We start from the raw sequence: 23,732 nt of genomic DNA on the forward strand, positions 1-23,732 counted from the left end.
TAAATTAATGAGGTTCTCTAGAAGTTACATGGAAAGGGCAAGGGAAACCACATTATGACATTGAAATACCTTTTCTCTAACAGGGAGGACCCCTGAGTTCTCTTCGGTTTACCATGCATTTCACTAACATATATTTAGCCCCTTTATTTTGTTCTTTTTCAAGAAAATGGGATCAGTGAGATTAAATGGTTTGCAAAACTTCCACATAATTAGTGAACTTTCATACATTTTCTGTATTCTTAAATTCACTCCTAAACAGGCAGTCCAGCCAGGCGTGTAGGCTCTCTCCCACTCCCGAGACCGCAGGTGTATAACTATACTCTGCCTTGGGCTATAGCAGGCTTTATGGGATCCATTTAGAATGGTCAAGGGCATAAAGGGAATATATGCGGAAAGGGTGATCTTTTATAACCACTATATTCAAGTCAGGATTTAGTCTGACACTGAAATACACTTCCTCAATGTAATTTATAGATAGTATCCAGTTACTGAGTTTGAAAAATATCAGATCGATAACCTGGGAGACAAATGGTGATATAAGCAACTTCACTCAAACGACTGACAGATGGAGAGAATGGTGACAACGTGCTGTCCTTTCTGCATTGTGGTGGGTTATAAAAAGCATATAAAAAGAAGGACCCATAGCACTTTTCTTCCACCATTACCTTTCCTTTACTTTCATGACATCCCCCACTGTTAAAGATAGAAAAAACAATTCCTCCAGAAGCTATCCACTTGTTTTTGACTGGACAGATGTTTTTATCACACTACACTTGGGAAAAATTCCTTCATTATACTTGGAACTACACATGCTACGTGGGTCACTTTATTTGATAAAGTTCTCCTACAAAGATTTAAGTTGATAGTTGGATACGCAAATGTTTCTCTCATTAGAGATTCTTTCAAGATACCTTAATATGCCAATTAAGTATTTTTAGATAGAGACCTAAAGCAAGGATCCAGACAGAATTTAGAATCATGTGAAGTGAACCATTTTTCATTTACGAATTCATTCAAATAACTTGCAAGTGGAAGGAGAGAATAATGGTCCCAACTTGTGTACATTTTTCCTTCCTTCTTCTTTTTTTTTTTTCCCCCCAAAAAGATAAGTTGATGAGGTTGGTAAGTTAGGAAAGATGACTCTTAATTATGTTTTGCATACTTGGCTTTACCAATAGCCATAGTACTGAGTCGATATAGAACAGCAAATAATGGATACCAAGTTCAGTCTCAAGATTTCCGACATCCGCTCTGACCTGAATCTCTGGCCTTGCGACGAGCAGCACGATTCTCTTGCACTCATCGCTAGACAGCAACGCCACTGCTTCTTCTCGATTCTGGACATCTTCCCCATTTATCTAGAAAACAAATGGAAGTGGCACATTAGTTTCCATTTCCACAATGCTGCACACAATAAATGGCAAATATCAGCTCATTTGTGGTGAATGTATGGACAATGAAACTCACACAATGGGCTCATCTTCAGCCCCTCCGTGGTAAGTGCCTTCACTCAATTACGTGCTTACTGTAAGAGCCATATCGATCCCTGAAGGATGGCGGACATCAGAGGAAGCAGTTATGTTCATAAATGTCCAACCTGCGCCCTGGCAACATACATCTAGCAACACAATTAACCAGCCCCTGACAGGTGACGTTCATCTTTCTCCGCTCAGAGTAATGGAAGTGTCACTCTGAGATAATAGTGCTGGGGGAAGCAGGACTGGCAATCCCGCATCTGAAATCCGTCATCCTGCACGTCTGCTACGAGCCAATTAGAGAGCTGCAGTATTATCTCTCACCAGGCAGTGCTCCCAGGCCACTGCTGATTGCATTTTCATTTAATCATCTCATATTTGTGTGGGTCTGACTCAGTTGCCCCAGTCACTCTCAGGATTTCTTTCAGGGCTTCACTAATCAAAAGAAGGACAGTTCATCGGTAACGTCCATATCAATACTCCAGTTCTTTCTAAGATTTGTCCATTTCCTCAAACAACAAAGCTAATGAAATATCTTATGGCTCATCTCTTAAGTGAACTTAGGTTAAAAAATAAAACACAGAGGAAAAATGGCTTTTTGCAAGAAACCAAGCTTGAGTAAACTTTTGATTAAAAAGACTCTGCTGGAATTCGAAATATAGCTTTTGTCCTTTTTCTAAATTCTACAGACAGAGCAAATAAGGTTTCTGAAGTTTGTATTTTAAGCTACATTTTCATGTTCAAATGTATTTAGCTCTGAGTTAATTTCTTTCTTTGGATATTTTATATTTATTTTATATTATTGATTGTTCAAATCCACAGGGACAGTGAAGGTTTTGATCATAGTACAGAATCAACATGTGCAGAAAGAAGTTTCAATTCAAGAGGTCAAGTAATTATGCCTAAAATAAATATTAATTATTTCAATAAATTAAATAGAAAAGGCAGCTATACTGACCAATTTTTCAATAATTAACATCTTTCATTAAGCATTTCTGCTGGAAAGCATGAATTAGACTGCTGAGATTTTATTTTATTTTCTTCTTGTGGATCTTTGGGATTTTGGCTGATGCACAAGGGCAGATAAAATTATTGAAATAAGCCCAGGTATCTCAACTCTGGACCACAATAAATGATCCTTAATCCTGGACTCTTATCACACATATGGAGCACAAAGAAAGCAGACGATACGTAATAGTCAAAGGGAGGGGGGCAATCATACAAACATATATTTTCTTACTCTGATCAAGTAAGTATTGCCTTTGTTTTTCACTTATATATGTAGACAGGAAATTCAGCTTTTACAAGTTTCAAGCACATTTCCTCTTTTGGCAACTCACAATAAAATTCATCAAATTAGAAAACAGAAGTTATGATTCCAAAATGGGAACTAATGACAGGAAAGGGAATTTTGTGGTTTTTCTTAAATATACATCTGAAAAGCTATTTCTATGCTGAATCCAAGGCTTTTTCTCAAATAAAGATAAATTGGCCATGGTGGATTCTACTAAACCTCCCCCATCCCCAGTGAAGTGTACTTTTAAAATAATGACTTGAAAATGTTTACTTTCTTTGAGCTTTGGGGGCTTATGTCCATTTCGTAGTAATTCTTTATAGTATATCTGCAGTGTATCTATTTGTCCATTCATTATGGACCTAATCGTCCATCCTCCCTCGATCACCAGGCATGTTGGATCCTGGGGAGATGGAGTTGGGTGCTCTCAGACAGCTTCTCTTCACCTTTTCTGTGCAAAATCTAATGCTCACTATTTTTTTCATTCAAGTATATTCATATAAATTCTTCATCTACATTTCACTTACCATTAACCTAAATACTCTTCATTCATGTTTACTTAATGTTACTATTATGTTTCCTATATTAAATTGCAGGTACTATGGGGTGCCTGGGTGGCTGAGTGGGAAAGCCTCTGCCTTCGGATCAGGTCATGATCTCAGGGTCCTGGGATCAAGCCCCACGTCAGGCTCTCTGCTCAGCGGGGAGCCTGCTTCCCCCCCTCTCTCTGCCCCTCTCTGCCTACTTGTGATCTCTGTCAAGTAAATAAATAAAATCTTTGAAAAAAAAAAGTGCAGGTAATAGTGCCTTTCTCAGAGTGTTCTTGTAAGGGTTAAATGAGTTAATATATCTCTAGGGTTTAACCAAGGGCCTGGTATCCAGGAAGAGCTCTGAGTTGGCACATGGTACCAAAAATACGTTGATATTTTTGTTGTTGTTACTTCTTATGACTATGACTACTACTATAATTATTTATGTTCATATTTTAATCCTCAGTAAAGATTCTTTTCTTCTAAATAAAGCAAATACAGTAAAATTCATGTATAAGAATTAAATCCACAGCAGCAAACATCTTTCTACTTTAAAAGACATCTCTCTCATATATATTTTTAACTCCTAGAGAACCACCAAGAAACAATATGGTGTGTTTGATTTGCAGTCTCCTTAGGGTTGGTATTCGTCTCTCTCTGTGAACTCCGCACGACCAGAGCTATGGTCTTCAGTCCCAACGTTATGTCCTTGTTCCTAGAAGGACAGATCCCATGTTATAGAAACACATTTCCATTCAGAATCCTATGTGAATGTGAAAGGAAATGAATTCGCCACAGAAATCTGGGTTTAAAACGTAATTTATTGTTTCTTTTTCAAAATAAAGGCCACTTTAGCCAACTGGCTGGTAGATCCTACTGAACTCAAGACATTAGTTTGATACCCAGAGTGATACTGGGGCAAGAAATGCAGCCCTGGGTCTTAGCAAAGAATGAAAAGTTCTGAGGGATGGAATCAGATAGAGCTTTCAACCTTCATTTGCTCTTGTTCCTGAAGGATGGCTCATACTGCAGGATTGCTGGTGGGAAAGAGGTTTGCCCTGCCTGAAAACACCAGGCAGACATAAAGGTGAAGGACTCAGAATCACACGGAGGAGATAAATGAGTGAATGCGTCACCACGGTTTAATGGAAGGCTTTCATTTAAGAAAAGAGAGGGAAAGAGAACCAGGAGAAAGGCAACATACAACTTTTGTCGTAAATGAGGGAAAACTGCGCCAGAGAATATGTCTTGTCTCATTTTCTGTGCATGGCCGTATATAAATATTGATTTCAAAGCAGATATTGTTTTGGCTTATAAGAGATTTGTGGCATTACAAAGATAAATCACCCAAAATCTCACTTTAGGCCCAATCTCCTGTATGTGCATATGAGTGTGTATGTACGTATGTGTGTGTGTGTATGTGTGTGTGTGCAAATGTGTGCAGGACCCTAAAAGCCTAGAAATGGTTTAATATAGCTTTTTTTGCACGAATGTGCCAATTTTTAGGTTTCCTATATTGATGTTCCAAGAGTGGGTGGGCAACTAAAATTCTTGGCATCTGACCACCTATGGAATTTATTTGAAAATGCAGGAGCCTAAGGCAAAAGAGGCATGATGTACTTTAAGTGTGCTTATATTTTAGTGTGGAAGGAAGGTGAATAACCTACAGAGATATAGAGGTGGACAGAACAGAAATGGGAGGAAAACAGTTATCTAGAGGGCAGAAAAGAAAAGTATAGGAACAAAAGCTGGGGACAAGTTTATGCGTAGGGCAGAGATAGAGAAAGCTCAGTTGGAGTCTTACTGCCCCAGTGCTTGAGTTTTTGCAGGGTTTTGTCAGGGAGGGAGTAATCCTTAGGAACATGACCGACTTTTTTGGCAAACATGAGATTAGGTTGCTGACATAGAATACTGTACGCTTACTGTCCCAAGGAGGAAGTGAGAATATAGCCCTCTGATCATGGAGGTATGTGATCTTTAGTTCCTCCTCTGTGGGGCTCAGAAAAGCCTGTTTTCACTCAGCATTGCAATTTTGTGAGAGGACTTCACCATATGAATTCCTGAGGCTACATCTGATACCACAAGCTTGTGGCAATGGCACAGCACACAGAACTGTCAAGTGCTTGCTGGGAAAAAAGCATGTGAGAGTTAAAACTTGTTCTCATGAAACCGGGTCATGGTTTTTCTTCTGTACAATCCCTACCTTGGGCCAATCTCATGTGAGTACCTGTGGGTGGTGTCTCTAGGTGAGGTCATTTAACAGACCCGCAATGTACTACCTTTAGAAAATTTTAGCTACACCATGAGGACAGGACCATAGGAGTACTCTCCTTAGGTCATCATGAACAGGAAATTAAAACCACAATAGCTCTAAAGAGATTGATTTAAATAAAAGCCAGCCAGGAAACTCCAAGGATAAGAAGTAAATCCTCTCTTTCTCCTCCTCTCATCTCCCTGCGACAGGAGTCATTAATTGTTCATTACAGGGTATCCCATAATCTCTTCATCAGCCATATGGGAGCTATTTGTCTGTGGGTACAATTTTGTCACAGTTTTATTTAATATAATTTCACCATCACCCTTAAGACTCTTTGTTTCCTATGTGTGTAAATAGACTTGAATTCTAGGCTTTTTAATGTGACATATATTTGTTCATTAAATGTGACATATTTGACACTGAATATAAAGTAATCAGGCAGACAACAGCATTTTGTCAATCCTGCCGTTGTTTCTTCAGTGAACAACTCCATTAAGGAATGCCTTATTATCCAGCAAATATTTTATCTGAAAACTTTATCTGCCTCTAATATAGCTGAAAATAAGGAAGTATCAAAACATATAACATGTATATATGACAATACAATTGCTTTATTTCTATCTACCTCTACTCATAGAATGAATAAATGCAATTTTAACCACTATATTTGTAGATCTAGCTTATGAGAAAGTGGTTAGCTGGAAATCAGGAAAGGAGCCAGTGAGGTTGCTGGAGAAGCTGTCAAATGTGGAGAGTAGAGGGTGAGAGAAGACATGACAGCTGGAAGCAGCAAGAGAAAAATGACAAAAAAACAATGTAAGTAACACATCAGAAAATGTGGCCAACCAGGGTGATTTCATATTGTGGCACAAAGTCTTCCAGACGTTTTAACCATTGAGTATTTTATTGTTATTATAGCATCCTGTAATGATTGCTGGGCACAATATGACCTTGAGCATCATGAGGAGGTTATATTCTTTTCAGTTGAGTATATTCAACTGTAGATGTTAACAAGGTGAATGATACATTTATAATTGTTTCCAAGTCAAAATAATAATAATAAAATATGTTTGAAACTTTCATTATCTGGATAGTACACAAAAATGGTACCCTTGTTTTTTTTTTTTTTTAATTTATTTATTTATTTATTTGACACAGAGAGATCACAAGCAGGCAGAGAGGCAGGCAGAGACAGAGGGGGAAAGCAGGCTTCCTGCTGAGCAGAGAGCCCGATGTGGGGCTCGATCCCAGGACCCTGAGATCATTACCTGAGCCAAAGCCAGAGGCTTTAACCCACTGAGCCACCCGGTACCCTTGTTTTTTAATGAGGCTACATCAGTAAAGCTTTACTGCAGATTGTATTCATTTATCCTATCACTCTGTCCACTGAATACCTGTTTCATTCATTCATTTATTCATGCATGATTGAGAAAGACACTGAAAGTATGGTAGCAAACAAGACAATGCCTTGGTTTCCAGATTCACTTTCCCTTGCCCTGATAGAGCCTGTGACACAGTCCATTCTGTTTAACTACAGGTCGCCACTTAAGGAGCTATAGGAATACAAGTTATATTCTTGAAGTTTTCTAAAAATTAGTAGGGCCATGAATGACCGCAAATCATAGTTTTATTCCTTCCTAACTGGAGTCTTAGGAGCGGTTCCTTGATGAAAAACGAGTTCTGCAGCATCTAGCTAGAGAGGAGCAAGGGTATGCAGTAGAGGTGTGAATCAGTGAGTGGAGCCCTACAGAAAGGGAAGACGAGGAGAAGGCTGGGCAGGATAATTGTGGTCAGGGCCCCAGGCAGTGCACCACGCCGTGACCATGACAGTGCCCCCTGCATTGTCATCCTCTGTGTGGGCAGCTGTCTTCCTAATTGCACGGGGAGTGCCCCAAATGCCAGGATGGCATCTGGTCTGTTTTCGAAGTCCTGGTTCTAGGCAGAGTGTTGAATCTATTCTTGTTAAAATGCAAAGCAACATTCGTCAAGCATCCACATCTAGGAAAGAGAAGTGGGAGCTGTAGGTTCATCATATGGTCTAAAAGTTATGCAGAATATTTGAACGGTTGATAACTTCCTCAGTTTTTCTTGCGAGTCATCTTCTCAGCTTTGTAGTTGTATGATCAGCAGTAAACTCAAGCCTCGGCTCTAAATTTGGGTTAATCTGGACACACAAGTTGGGGAGCTGTGTGTCTTTCTGTAGCACTCTGTATGGGAAAGGACTCAGAGGAGAGAGAGAGGGTCGAGGCCGGTATAGAAGACAAACTTTGGCATTCAAAGTCATTTCTAATTTGGCCTGGAATTCTTTCCAGCTCCACATCCCCCTTATGTTCCATTTATCATCTTGCTCATTAAACTGAAATTCTGTCAGTCTCTACATTTTCACATAAATCAAATTTCTTCAGACTTCTAGACTTTCAGGTCCTCATGGAACATAGGAATCCATGTTTCCCTAATTTATTCTGGAAGAGGCAGCAGTAACTGGTGTTGCTGTTGCTCTTACTACTAGAAGTTAATGTTTGTTACTTACATTGCAGTGTGCTAAGCCCTCCAGAGGTATACTCACATTTAACCTTTGCAACAATATGTCTTATTATTACCATTTTTTAAGATGAGGAAACCGGTTTAGAATGAGGAGTAAAGTAAGAGGTGGAGCTGGGAGGTGAAGCTGAGTAATCCAAGTCCAGAGATGATACCTTAATTACTAATTATTAGCCAATAATTCTTAATCAATAGTATCATCTTTACTTAAAATTTTTTTAAACAATAGCTGTTTGTTTTGTGGATGCCATTATCTAGAAAAGACAAATTGTTTTCTCTAACATTTTATAAAAAACTAAAAAAAATGGAAACTATTGAACAAACGGTAGGACACTAAAGGAAATAACCATCTCACATACTTGCAAAATTCGATCCCCTTCTCGAATTCGGCCGTCTTTGGCAGCTATGCTATTTGGATCCACCTGTAATGGAGAAAACACACATCTTCAACTGGTTATGCGATACTCCCCCAGGAACTTAAAAATATCACTTAAAAAATATTTTTAGTAACCTGGTTAAAAATTCTCTACTGATTTATAGAAGGCATGCCAAAGTTTTCTGTTAAATAAAAATCACTGATTCAAAAAATGTAAGTGGACTATTTTAGAATTAATAACAAAAAAGTTAGAACTACAGCAGAATTTAATTTGAAAATGATTTTTCTCTCTCTCCCTCCCTTTTTCTCTTTTTTTCGTTCTTTTTGCTCTTTTCTTCTTCTTCCTTCTTTCTCCTCCTCCTCCTCCTTCTTCTTCTTCTCTCTCCTTCTTCTTTTCCTCCTTCTTCTCCTTCTCCTCCTTCTTCTTTTCCTCCTTCTTCTCCTTCTCCTCCTCCTCCTCCTCCTTCTTCTTCTTCTTCTTTCTTCTTTCTTCTTCTTCTTTTTTAAATATCTGGTTCACTCATTTCTGTATCCAAACTGTCAGACATGGTCCTCAGCTGACATGATCTTCAGCAGATGTTAATTCTAGGATTCTCTGGACCCAGGAAATTTGCTTTCTACTAGGGTGATCTTTAAATCCTGGTTTAGCTGTTTTAGAAAAGCTGAGAGCTATACTAAGTCCATTTTATTAAAGAAATTTCTGTCTCATGAACACATTAATTTATAAAGAGATTTATAATTGATGTTGCTTAAAAATGAAAAAAAAAGTTACCAATGTAGATCATTACTAGATTCTAAATTATAAGGTGAAGTGTATTAACTATAAATTATTTTAGAACAAATAGAGATTTAAGCCTTCATTAGGGGTTTACCAACATTTTAATGGGCCAAACTTGAGTGATGACTTACAGTTCACTGGGGGTAAATCTGTCTATCATATTTTGAATGATGGCACTAAGCCATTTATTTAAGATTACTTGATCAAGTCTTTAATTTAAGCCAAGTATTTCAAGTGTAGTATGAGGTTGATTCATCCTATCCAGATGTTACGTATTACTTTCTTATTAGGTGGTGCCACCTAATAAGTGAATTTTAAGTGATCGATCAAGAACAAAGACACTATTATTACATGTAAGAAACATAAGGAAAATATCCCTTCCAAGTACATATGTTCAGTTCCTGTGGCTTCTTTATTGTTCCTACAAAGTTAAGCTCCAAAGTGGGCATATTTAAATGGTAAATAGAGACTTACTAGAGGAAAAGAAGTATGATTAATCAACTGTATCCTACTGAGAAGCTATTCACAATCTAAAACTTTGCTTACAGAACTGTGGTCAAACTAAGGCCAAACTTTGACATTTGTATCTCTGTGCCTATTACAGAAGAAAATTCTTCACCTACTTCCTCACCATATTTGGAGGGATGACCATAGCTGTCCATTTAAAAGAGGCGTATAGTCTCTTTGGTTAGGTTTATTCCTAGGTATCTTATAGTTTTGGGTGCAATTGTAAATAAGAATCTATACTCAGAAAACTATAAAGTACTCATGAAAGAAATTGAGGAAGACACAAAGAAATGGAAAAATGTTCCATGCTCCTGGATTGGAAGAATAAATATTGTGAAAATGTCTATGCTACCTAAAGCAATCTACACATTTAATGCAATTCCTATCAAAGTACCATCCATTTTTTTCAAAGAAATGGAACAAATAATCCTAAAATTTATATGGAACCAGAAAAGACCTCGAATAGCCAAAGGAATATTGAAAAAGAAAGCCAAAGTTGGTGGCATCACAATTCCGGACTTCAAGCTCTATTACAAAGCTGTCATCATCAAGACAGCATGGTACTGGCACAAAAACAGACACATAGATCAATGGAACAGAATAGAGAGCCCAGAAATGGACCCTCAACTCTATGGTCAACTCATCTTCGACAAAGCAGGAAAGAATGTCCAATGGAAAAAAGACAGCCTCTTCAATAAATGGTGTTGGGAAAATTGGACAGCCACATGCAGAAAAATGAAATTGGATCATTTCCTTACACCACACACGAAAATAGACTCAAAATGGATGAAGGATCTCAATGTGAGAAAGGAATCCATCAAAATCCTCGAGGAGAACACAGGCAGCAACCTCTTCGACGTCAGCCGCAGCAACATCTTCCTAGGAACATCACCAAAGGCAAGGGAAGCAAGGGCAAAAATGAACTTTTGGGATTTTATCAAGATCAAAAGCTTTTGCACAGCAAAGGAAACAGTGAACAAAACCAAAAGACAACTGACAGAATGGGAGAAGATATTTGCAAATGACATATCAGATAAAGGGCTAGTGTCCAAAATCTATAAAGAACTTAGCAAACTCAACACCCAAAGAACAAATAATCCAATCAAGAAATGGGCAGAGGACATGAACAGACATTTCTGCAAAGAAGACATCCAGATGGCCAACAGACACATGAAAAAGTGCTCCATATCACTCGGCATCAGGGAAATACAAATCAAAACCACCATGAGATATCACCTCACACCAGTCAGAATGGCTAAAATTAACAAGTCAGGAAATGACAGATGCTGGCGAGGATGCGGAGAAAGGGGAACCCTCCTACACTGTTGGTGGGAACGCAAGCTGGTGCAACCACTCTGGAAAACAGCATGGAGGTTCCTCAAAATGTTGAAAATAGAACTACCCTATGACCCATCAATTGCACTGCTGGGTATTTACCCTAAAGATACAAACGTAGTGATCCGAAGGGACACGTGCACCCGAATGTTTATAGCAGCAATGTCTACAATAGCCAAACTATGGAAAGAACCTAGATGTCCATCTACAGACGAATGGATAAAGAAGATGTGGTTATACACAATGGAATACTATGCAGCCATCAAAAGAAATGAAATCTTGCCATTTGCGACGATGTGGATGGAACTAGAGGGTATCATGCTTAGCGAAATAAGTCAATCGGAGAAAGACAACTATCATATGATCTCCCTGATATGAGGGAGAGGAGATGCAACATGGGGGGTTGAGGGGGTAGGAGAAGAATAAATGAAACAAGATGGGATTGGGAGGGAGACAAACCATAAGTGACTCTTAATCTCACAAAACAAACTGAGGGTTGATGGGGGGAGGGTGTTGGGAGAGGGGGGTGGGGTTATGGATATTGGGGAGGGTATGTGCTATGGTGAGTGCTGTGAAGTGTGTAAACCTGGCGATTCGCAGACCTGTACCCCTGGGGATAAAAATATATGTTTATAAAGCTGTAAAAAAAAAAAAGAAAGAAAAAAGAAAGGATGAATACCCAAGTTTTGTAGCAACATGGACGGGACTTGAGGAGATTATGCTGAGTGAAATAAGTCAAGCAGAGAGAGTCAATTATCATATGGTTTCACTTATTTGTGGAGCATAACAAATAGCATGGAGGACAAGGGGAGATGGAGAGGAGAAGGGAGTTGAGGGAAATTGGAAGGGGAGGTGAACCATGGGAGACTATGGACTCTGAAAAACGATCTGAGAATTTTGAAGGGGTGGGGGGTGGGAGGTTGGGGGCACCAGGTGGTGGGTATTGTAGAGGGCACGGATTGCATGGAGCACTGGGTGTGGTGCAAAAATAATGAATACTGTTATGCTGAAAAAATTTAAAAAAAAATTAAAGTTATTTTGTAAAATAAATAAATAAATAAATAAATGGCCAAAAAAAAAAAAAAAAAAAGAGGCGTATAAGTGAATCATTCTCTGATTTTTTCAATGCACGATCCAGACAGTAAATTCTTTGGTAAAGTAATAAAAAGTAACATTTACGTTTATAGAGCTGGGTAATTTTCTAATTGCATTGATTACATTATTTTTCCATATTCTAAACACCTCTATAGAAGCAATGAGATAAATATTGTTGTACCAAGTTTCTAGTCAAGGAAGCTGAAGCTCAGGGAGACAAGATCATGGCCAAGAACATTTGGAACAGCATGGGACATTAATTAGTATCTAGTTTGTCTAACTTCTTTTTCACACATACACATTTACATGTACACACACGCATTATGTGTGTGTGTGTGTATAGATATATAAGGGAAGGAGTTAGGCAATACACATCTATGTGTTTCTATATATATTTATATAATTTTCAGTCATATGTACATATAATTAAAATAAATTATACTTTACTACTTCTTACAAAACGATTCTTTGATGAGTCTTAAAAAATCAACTATAATAATAAATTATGCTTCACATTTTTTTCAAAGTCATTAACACTAAGAGAGTTTCACGTACACGTACTTCACTTTCTGACATTGATTATAGGGTTGAAAAAAAAAAACTCACAGATACATTCTGTGGATATTCAAAGGTATCAATCCTGCCAGCAGAGTAAAATATGTAATATTTGTGATATTAGGTCTAAAACAATTAGTCAATGCTCTTGTTAAAGCACTGATAAAAGGAATGGAAGGATGAATGTTTGCTCATCAGAAACTTTGCTTGACTTCCTGCATACTTAGGAGAATTTATTCAAATTTAGACAATGCTCCCATTTTTGCAGTTTTCCTTACTGGGATTCTGTGGGTGAAAGCATCCCCATTAAACAAGCTGATAATAATTACATTACTTGGGCAACATAATTTACTTTCCTAATTGAAAGTGACAAGTACTGGAACATGGCCAATTCTTCACATCCAAGCCTCCCAAGGATTTTCTCATCGTGAGTCATTTGACTCCATTACTCGCAGTCTCCCTCCCCCTATCTCCCCTCCTCGGCATTTCTTACCTCGCTGACATAAATGCCCGTGTCTTCTTCATCATCTGTTCGGTAACAGACTGTCAGGCCCAGCTTCTCTTGACTGCTAACACGACACAGCTCGACCTCCTGAGAGAAAAACACACACAGAACGACATTTATCTCAGAAACAAATCCCACAGCAGAATGGAGAACTCACTGATACTCCCTGGGTTGCCTTGGGAGGTTTTCATAATTACTGCCCAACATTTGAATTAGTTTATGTTACCAAAATCATCCAAATGTACCTTCAATGTCTATTTCTATATACTCAAGCCAATGTTTCAAATTTTCATTGTACAGGTGGAAAAGTGCAATGTTTTTGGTATCAAATCATAAACTTAAGGCTTAAAAATTGTACAGTGAAGTATAAAATATGCATCAATCAGTAAGATATTTTGAGACTGTCAAAGTAGGTAGAAAAATGTTCATAAAAATACTGAGAGTTACTGTGGATTTTATTTGTATTTTAATAAAACAAAACAAAGTTCAAATTAAAAAAGACTACATTGGGCTCCGTGTCAATCCTTCTCTGGAGTTCTATGCTATATGGTAATCAGCAAGTGTTTTGTGTAGTTCAGGCCAAGGCTTTCTATTATTTTGTAGAGGCTCTAACCCTTGGAATGAAATGGGTTCATCCAGGCTGAAGGGAGAGACATCAACAGTCATATGAGCGGAAGCAATGATTCAAAATGTAGCAGTAAATGAACATGGAAACACATTTACTGAAACACATAGCTAAGGGGCTTGAAATGTCAGTCCTTAGGTAATGTATATTGAATCTATTTCCTGATTTATGTTCGGTAAAATAATAATAAATTTCAGTGTATTTCATTTTTATATAATGAAATAGACTTGTACTACTTTCAGAAACAGATGACTTTAGGACAAATCGCATAATTCCCAGCACTAAAAGATAAATTAGTGTTCTCATCATGGAGAATTTGCTCCTATTGGATGAAGAATATAAGGCCCTTTGATAAATAATCAGATAAGATAAAAAAAAAAAAGAAAATGGAAATGGAAAGAGAAGTCTGCATGAGGGTTCTGGAACTCGGGCTCTATGGGAGTTGCAAATTTGTTTGCCTTGCTTAGTGCTGTTTCTCCAGGTCCTAGAACAGGGAAAGGCATAGTGTGGGCACTCAGCAAATCCAGGCTGAAGGGTGGCCGCTTTTATTTCAAATCTTTCCTGGTGTTTGTAACTTTCTGTAAAACAATAATTAAGCAGTCTTTCCTCTTTAATGGGAGACAGATTTCGTGTGTATGTGTGTGTATACATGCATGTGTGAATGAAAAGAAGATTAGGAAGTTTGATTATAATAAGCATCCATTTAACCATGTACTATCTGAAATAGCTACCAGGACTAAATAAAGAAAAGCTCACTTAACTTCAGACAAGGGGATATTTTCCAGAATACTCTGTTGCATTTGAAGAAGGAGCCTCCCTTTCAATTTTGTATCTTAGGGCAGGCCTTGTCATTGGAAAATAACCATTTATTTTAATGACATGCTATAAACCATAGGAAAATCCTTAGCAAGGGTAGACTATCATAAGCTCTAGTGACCAATAATTTCATAGCTGATAGCAAATAAAACAACATTAGGTCCTCTGTCCTGAGATATGTACTGTAAATTGGCAAACTCCATGAAACTATGAAGAATGACTTTGTAACTGGTTGGCAAAGATTCTCTAAATTCCACCACAGTGGTTAAAAAGGGCATGCTAAACAGTAAGGGAAAAAGGGAGAAAAGTCCTTTCACCTTGAGGAAGAACAGGAAACAGTGGTGTGATCTGGCACCGGAAGTAAAAAAAGTACATACCCAGCAAGAGTATTCTCAAAACTGGCAATCATTAATGCCTCCAGAGGGGGGAAAATACTTGACTGAAACTGTTACATTAGGAAGAAATTGCAGCAACAAAAGAGCTTCAATTACAGCAATGCACTATACAGTTAAGGAGGAGAGAAGCTTATGATTCCTAAGAGGCCTACAAGGAAACCTAAACACTCCATAAAGAACTGAGATTGGGACCTTTAAATTAAAGCAAATGAGGAGCTGTAGTCAAAGCTGTGCCCTGACTTTCAGCGTCCTTCTTATAGCAGGGCAGAAAGTCCCTCTGCCGCAGGAAGACACTTCCAGAGGGAGTCTTGCTTTTTAAGTGTTTTCTCGACATTCTCAAGGCTGCAGTATGGTTCTGGGGTTTGTTTAGGAGACACATGCTGAAATATTCTGCAATAAAATGGAACCAGTCTGTGAAGATAGAGAGGGCAGAACCTACCCATAAGGCTTCAATACTGCAAATCAAAGCACCAACTCGAGAATCGCAACAGAAAGACAAAGATCCTGAGGTCAATGTAATTTTTTCAATATTGTCATCCTACTGGACCTCAGCAAAACTGTAGAATAGGTCTCAAAGTTATCTATGACATCTTTGTTTTTAATATCCTACATTTAAGACACTCAGCACCCTCATATTTCCTTCTAACTGTCTGGAGTTGCTAGAGATCTGCCTGTCTAGGCAGCCAGTGGATTTCAGGCTTGTCATCTTACCTATTTCCTAGCAAAGGGGGGCATTCAATGTTACCTTCTATTTCCTCACACAAGTAGCTCTTAGTACATAAAGAAAAGTGATGAATATTTCTTAAAGAGATCATCATTAGTAATTATTTTTTTAGGTTTATAATTTTACTTCCAATACAGTTAACATACAGTATTCTATTAGTTTCGGGTGTGCAACACAGTAACACAACACTTCTGTACAGTACTCGGTGCTCATGCTGATAAGTGTCCTCTTAATCCCCATCACCTATTACACCCATCCCTCCCCCCACCTCCCCTTCTGTAATCATCTGTTCATTTTTTATAGTTAAGAGTCTGATAAACCATGAGACACTGTGGACTCTGAGAAACAAACTGAGGGTTTTGGAGGGTTGGGTGAGCCTGGTGGTGGGTATTATGGAGGGCACGTACTGCATGGAGCACTGAATGTGGTGCATAAACAATGAATTTTGGAACACTGAAAAGAAATAAAATAAAATAAAATAAAATGGAAAAAGAGAGTCCGTTTCTCAGATTAATAATTATTTTAAATGTTGCCCACTTAGGATTTGGTTCATATTAATAAAGACTAAAAATATAAAGCCTTAACTCAAAGGGCCAAACTTGAGGTGGTAGGATTTCAGGCTCTGAGGAAGACTTGAGTGAGATTTCCTGGATCCCACAAACCACCCAATACTAGTGCCAAGTGTGGATCTGCCATTCTTTCTTCAGTTGAGAATGCTTTAGACACTGAATATTTCACATTAGTATACAGAAGCACACATTTTAGAATCAAAGGTCCTTTAATTCTATGATAAAATAACTTCTAAGTATCTACCTATAGAGCATTTTGTTTGTATGAGGCAAAGGTGGCTTTGTAAAGCCTGATTATCTGAAAGAAAGTCTCTAGTACAGGTTTAATTTAGTATTCCTTTCACAAAGCACACAAGCCTCTGACTTCTGAAGAAACAACCTCCTGGTAATAGAGAATGTTTTCCCTAACAACTTTCATACCTTTACCTCTGTCACTAGGAAGCTGTTTGATGAAAAACATAAAAGTGAAATGTTACCTCTGTACATTTTCTCCACAGAGACAATTCACAGGCATATACGAATCAAAGCCAAGCATGCACGATAGCGCCACTAACCATCCTTAAGTCATCTGTGACTGGACTGAAAGAAGCACTTCATATACCTGGTAAGACTATATTTGTTTGGTTTAAATGTGCGTTAAGATGCTATGTTCTGGGAACATGTAAAGTCCCTTTAAAAAATAAAATCATAGTGCCTAATCTTGTGAGAAATTGGCTGCATGGAGATTGAGGGTGGAGGAGAGGGTTAAAGTTAGTTAGTAAAGCTTCCTGTGAAACATCTTTCCAGTCATAGAAAGAATGGGATCTATCCATAAGTCAGTTGCCCTACAGTACTGTGAAGTTTTTATATATTTTGTGATTTGGTCTAAGGAGGAACAGGGAATTTATTTATTTTTTTTAAAGATTTTATTTATTTATTTGACAGAGATCACAAGTAGACGGAGAGGCAGGCAGAGAGACAGAGAGAGAGGGAAGCAGGCTTCTTGCTGAGCAGAGAGCCCAATGCGAGACTCGATCCCAGGACCCTGAGATCATGACCTGAGCCGAAGGCAGTGGCTTAACCCACTGAGCCACCCAGGCGCCCAGGAACAAGGAATTTAAAAAGAAAAAGAAAACCACTTTTGCTTTCTAGATAGGACTCTGTTGCTAGAGGAAGAACTTAGGCTTACAAATGTCTACAATGGCTTTTTAGGCAAATTGTTTCCAAACCCTAGAGAGCTCGGAGACCCAGGCCATGAAGAGAAAATTCAGAGGCAGGCAGTACCACAAATGCCTGAAGATAACCCAGGGCCAGACAGGATGGTCACCGATGTCAACTGACAATCATGGGAGACAGGGGTCTCTTGTGTCCATATCATCCTTCTCTTTTATTTGTGTTCCTGATTTACATTTATCAGACAACAGATGCACTACTATACAAGCTTAGTATTAATCATATATCATTATCTTACATTTTGTAATGTTGATTAGTAACTATCAGAATGCCATGCTCAGTTGTTCTAACAAAACATTTATTAAAAAAAAAAAAAAGAATTAGTGGGAAGTATAAAAACTTTAACTCCCACAGCTAAAGGGAAGCTAGATAGTCAACTGTGAAAATATTGCTTCAATATCATTATTTCCTCAATAATGAAAACCAGGAATAATACTTAGTAAGAAATAAATAACAAAATCCCGGAATACCCACATCACTAGGACAGCATCAGGCTCACACAATCCCATCTCCAAATAAAAAGCTGCTGCACCTCGTAACTAAATTATGTTTCTGTAGAGACAGTAGGGTAAAAGCAAGAGCAGATGGTCATGTCTTTCCACTAACGTCCTTAACCTCAGTTCCTTACTCGACTACTTTTTCTTTCTTAATGATATTGTTGTGGAACGCAGGCAGCTTTTTTTTTTTTTAAAGCTTTTATTTATTTATTTGAGAAAGAGACAATGAGAGAGAGCATGAGCAAGGAGAATGTCAGAGGGAGAAGCAGACTCCCCGTGGACCTGGGAGCCCGATGTGGGACTTGATCCGGGAATTCTGGGATCATGACCTGAGCCGAAGGCAGTCGTCCAACCAACTGAGCCACCCAGGTGTCCTGTAGGCAGCTTTTAATACCTCAGTTTTCTCCTCTTATGAACTCCCTAGATTCTTTGGGAACTAAAGAATTCACGTTTTTCTATGCCCAGGTTGCCTGCTTCTCACTGTCGGCTTCGAATCACCTTAGGAAGTCCTAAATTACTCACTGCAAATGGATTTTATACATTAACAAAGAAATACTAATTTTGTGTGTATTGTTATTCGGGGGAGGGTGGATTCACATTGCCCCTAATCAGTAGTCGATGTCATCAATTCTGGACCAGGAAGAGAAATGAGACCTAAATTCAGGGTAGAAATGTGATACTTCAAGTACATATTGTTACATCTACCCCACCAGCAAGAGAATCATGCCAACTGCGTGCAAAGTTCTTTATTGATGGGTTCTTACCCAGTCCTGCTCTGTCCAAAATAAAGATCACTGGCATATGACACTCGGGGAAAACTTCTACTTGTATCATTTAATTTTGTTGTTGTTGTTGTTGTTGTATCTTTTGAGATATAAAGATCATTTCAATCCTGAAATCCAGGATTATCCACAGGTGACTCTTGAGTTTTGAACAGACATGAACATGATCATTTATTAACTTGCTAATGACATTGCCAAATACCTACTGTCACTTGTAGCTGGATTTTCTGATTTATATGTTCGTTCTTGGTGAGGGGGCATCTTCATTAAAATTGTTCAACATGCCGTAAACAATGTGTAGAAAAGACTATTCATGAACTGTCATCACCCTAGTTGCTTTTCTTTAAAATATCCATTTCCAGTGCTCTACTGTTTGATCAGCACAGATACTCCAGTATTCCTTCTCTAGAATGTTTGCTCATTCACTAGACCTTGAACCTACAGATTCTTCCACTTTTCACATTCAATAATTTCCTCATGACCTCCCCTCTCTCCTTGCACAGTTTGGAAGCACAGTTACCCATGATTAACTTTCATGAAAATCTACAACTCCCTCGTTGATCTCTGTTTCCACCGTATCACCCGGCAAAAAGTCCATCATGGGTAAACCCAGTTATGACTTCCCTGCATTCCCACCCGAGCAGCTGCATGGTCCTGGAGGAAAACGCACAACCATGCTGACCACATTGACTCTTCCAATGTAAGTTCATTACCACAGATCTCAAATGGACCATCACTACTACCTGACAATCCCAGTATACTTCCCTTGTCAAATTGCTCCTCTTTATCTCAACTTTCCAAGAGGACCTACCCATGTTCAGTTGATGACCTTGTCTCAGAGCCCATGGTATGTTATGTTATTATTACCTCAACCTTCCACTCTCCCAGACTCGTCTTTTATACCCCCTTTCTCTGCAATTCTGCTCTAGTGTCTTCCCTCTCTTCATTTTTAGGCAATATCCTATCTTATGCTTCATGAAGAAAAAAGAAGCCATGAAAGAGAAACTGTTGCTTCTTCCTTCTGCTCAGTGCATCAACCTAAATTCACCTGTATCTATCCTGTGGCTTGTCCCTCTAGTACAATGAAAGGGAGAGGCTCAATGCTCTCAAAGGCCAATGAACCCACTCATGCTCCATAAATTAAGCCCCCTTTTAAAAACGTTTTATTTTTCAAGACCTTTTCTCTTTAAATTTTCCCTTTCTCCTGTATCATCAGTTTCGATTTCCTTATTAGATTATTCCCATTGCCATACCACACCCACAAAGCATTACTATCACTTATATGAAGTGAGGCAATTGGAAATCCAATTCCTATGATATGGTGGTCGGCTCTAGTTTGGGGCCTGCTGGAAGAAGTTAATAAAAGTGCATTGGAAGAGATAATAGAATTGACCCTGGAGTTCACCGAGACCAAATTTCCAAGCAGAGAACACGGACTATACAAAGGTTACAGATACAGGAAATAGCATGTATGTTACAGGAGCTTTATATAGTTAATGTGTGTGAATCTAAGGATTTAAGCCTGGGAAGGGTGAGGGGTCATGGTGGCAAACACACACACACACACACACACACACACACACACACACACACACACAAACTGGAGACATAGATCAGGGCCATATCATGGAAGGATGGCTACACCATACTAAGTAATTTGGATTTTGCAAAAAATAATTTGGATTTTGCAAAAAGTAAAGAGGACTCACTGTAAAGGAAATAAGAGTCTGATCTGTAGCAAGAAAAAAATGACTGCAGCAGTAGCATAATGGGTGAGCTGCAGGAGTCAGGAAGGCTGGTGGAGAATGTTATCAGTTTTTTTTTTTTTTTAAAGATTGTATTTATTTATTTGATAGACAGAGATCACAAGTAGGCAGAGAGGCAGGTAGAGGAAGAGGGAGAAGCAGGCTCCTGCTGAGCGGAGAGCCCAGTGCGGGACTCGACCCCAGGACCCTGAGATCATGACCTGAGCTGAAGGCAGAGGCTTTAACCCACTGAGCCACCCAGGTGCCCCGAATGTTATCAGTTTTGCGACAGGATTTGAGGGCTTAGATGAAAGTAGTGCTTTATCAGTCTTTAATACAGTTACTATCATTTTCATCTTATCGATGAAGAAAATGAGGCACAGAGAGGTTAAGTAACTTGCCCAAAGTCACACAGCAAGCCAGAGGCAGAGGTGGGATTCAAGTTCTAGCTAAAAGGCCAAGACTGAATTCTCAACAGCTCCTTCCTCTAGTTCTATGAAAAGTTCTTTCTCCTTCTGAGTTCTTAGCTCAAATGATACTTTCTAGATGGTATCCTTCTCCATCCCACTTTCTTATGTAGGGCCCCTAAAATTCTCTATCAGAATTTTACTGATGCTTACTAAATTCTTGAAAATTATTATCATTTACTCTTTCTTTTTTTATTAGCAAATCTGTATTTTACTACATTGCTTACTTTAAAAAAAAAAAAGTCTCTTTTTTTTTCCCTATTCTATGAACAGGTCTTTGCTATGTTCCTTGCTATGTTATGTTATAACCTAAAATCCTTAGATGCAAAACAAAGAAATACAGCTCTTAAGGATGGTGCCATGCCCTCTTGTTGACATTCCGAGGGCCATCATAGTCTGAAAATGTAAACAAAGGCCCATATTCATTAGCTGGGTGAGTTAACTGCTATAGTGGATTGGGTGTTGGCTGAAATTGCTTTTTTATATATTTATACCTATATTGTATTTCTATATATCTTATATTTGTATAAATGTATTAGATTCAGTAGGATATATTCAGCAAGCTGTGAAAACAATAGATGTGACTTAATCGCTTATAATCTCTGCCAACAAGAAAACTAACCAGAGTTGATGAAAAATAAGCAAAATTATCTATAAATTACTCATTCTAAGAATTCCTCTAGCAGATTCCGTCTTTACTTATTTATTTTATTCACTTGACATTTTCTTGCTACCCGCTATATGCCAAGAACTATAGTCAGCATTAAAAACATATATATATAAAAGCATTAAAAATATATATATTCTATAAATATATATATTTTTATATCAGCATTAAAATTTTTATATATTCAAAAATTTTATATATATGTACTTTTATATATATGTTATTTATGAGTATTTTACAAATAATATTTCATTTAGTTTTATAAAAATATGACAAGATTATACATTGTATAGGGATTTCTGGCCCACCCAGCATTCACATTCTCTCTTTTTGGAAACATGACCCTAAATTTTTTGTGCAGAATTACATCTTTCTCCTTCCCATTCTATAGGTTTTTTGGCCCAATTCCAGCTCTAGGGGTAGGCATGTGACCTAGATGGTAGCAAATTAGTGTATTTTATGTCTTTAGCTGTGGCGATTCTTTTAGGGATAGGTATTTGATCCAGTTCAATACCACCAAAATAGGGCTCAAGACTTTTGTTGAAACTATTGGGAAAAGAACACTTGTCTTTCCTGTTTTAATTAAGCCTGCAAGAATGTAGATCAAGAGAATCTCAAAGCTTTATCTTACCACAATATACAGAGCCTGAGGATCTGTCCAACAAAGAAAAGATAAAAGCCAAAGATGGAGAAAGACTGAAACTTAGTGACATTATTTGAACCCTCATACCAAGTTATGCAAACTCTTGGCATTTTGAGTTTGGTATGCCACTCCATCTCCTCTCTTTCTTTAAGCATTTGCTTTGTATCTTCTGTCTCTTGGATCACAGTTCCCATTACTTTTAGTAGACAATATAATTTCATTTTATAGATTAGGAAATTCAGGGTTAGTATTAAGTAATTTACCTAAGGTCACTCAGCAACTATTTTTCTAAATCAGAAATTGAACACGGGTCTTTGTTTTGTTTACTTGAAAGCTTTTTTTTTTTTTTTTTTAAATCAATGGACTTTTCTACTTTTCTAGTACAGTGGTCAGTTAAAAAGCTCATTGTCTAGACTGAGGCATAAGCATAAAAGAACACACAGTAGTGTGGTAAGTGGAAGGGTTGCAATTTTAAATAGGATGTCAGAGTGAGCTTCATCAAGGAGAAGGTACTGGAACACAATCAGAAAAGAGATGAGGGATTTAGCCACGTGGTCATGTGGGGTAAGCAACCCAGGCAGAAGGTGCATCCGGTGGCAATGCCAGGAGTGTGCCTGGCAGGTTGGAGGAAAAGGCAGATGGCAATCTCTCCAGAGCTGAGGGAGCCTGGGGTGGGTAGGACATCTGATCACAGAGGTGAAGGGGCTCCACACTACACAGGGCCAGGCGGGCCTTATAAAGACTTTGGCTTTACTCCAAGTGATGTGGGAAACCTTTGGAAGTGTTTCTGCAGACAAGTGACTGATCTAGCTTCACTATGTATCTTGGCACTGGTCAGATGTGTGATAACTACTTTTTCTTAAATTTCGTATCTTTTTTGGAACCACACTCTCTTTATTTTTAACCCTAGGAATTACAACAACAATGGCTCACATTTGCTGTGTTGGGTAAACTGCCAGTCACTGTACATTGATTACCCCCTGTTGACTGTTAACAAGTTTAAGCAGGAGATATTATTACCATCTCCACTTTATAAGTAAGGAAACAGGGTGGTCAGAATGAAAAATGTGAGGCTTTCTTTCAGACATAAACCATGACCAGTTATGAAATTAGGACAACTGAGGGAAAGTAAGGACTTGTTTTTCTGATATTCAACAGAGGCAGAAGCATAAATTTATTCTGTTATTTTTAATACTGATTACATTTTAGGGAAATGATATAATCAATTTATTTCATAGAATTATTTGGAAGGGATTTTAGCCATAGTTTAACTTGCCCTCTGATCCATCTATGTAAATGACTTTCTCCCATTCACAGGTAATTCAGTGGCAGGGCTGGGAGT

The 23,732-nt window shown here is 38.2% G+C and overlaps 1 protein-coding gene across 1 annotated transcript in view; it reads right to left on the reverse strand.

The window, feature by feature from the left end:
* Window positions 1-23,732, reverse strand: part of PDZRN4 (PDZ domain containing ring finger 4) — a 364,107-nt gene that overhangs the window by 10,834 nt on the left and 329,541 nt on the right. The window contains exons 6-8 of the mRNA XM_047742655.1: window positions 13,237-13,335; window positions 8,457-8,519; window positions 1,257-1,358 (exon numbers count right to left, since the gene is read on the reverse strand). Of these exons, the coding sequence (XP_047598611.1) occupies window positions 1,257-1,358; window positions 8,457-8,519; window positions 13,237-13,335 (264 nt within the window). The remainder of the gene's footprint in view (window positions 1-1,256; window positions 1,359-8,456; window positions 8,520-13,236; window positions 13,336-23,732) is intronic.

The sequence above is a fragment of the Lutra lutra genome, chromosome 8, assembly GCF_902655055.1.
Source record: "Lutra lutra chromosome 8, mLutLut1.2, whole genome shotgun sequence".
Classification (NCBI taxonomy): Eukaryota; Metazoa; Chordata; class Mammalia; order Carnivora; family Mustelidae; genus Lutra; species Lutra lutra.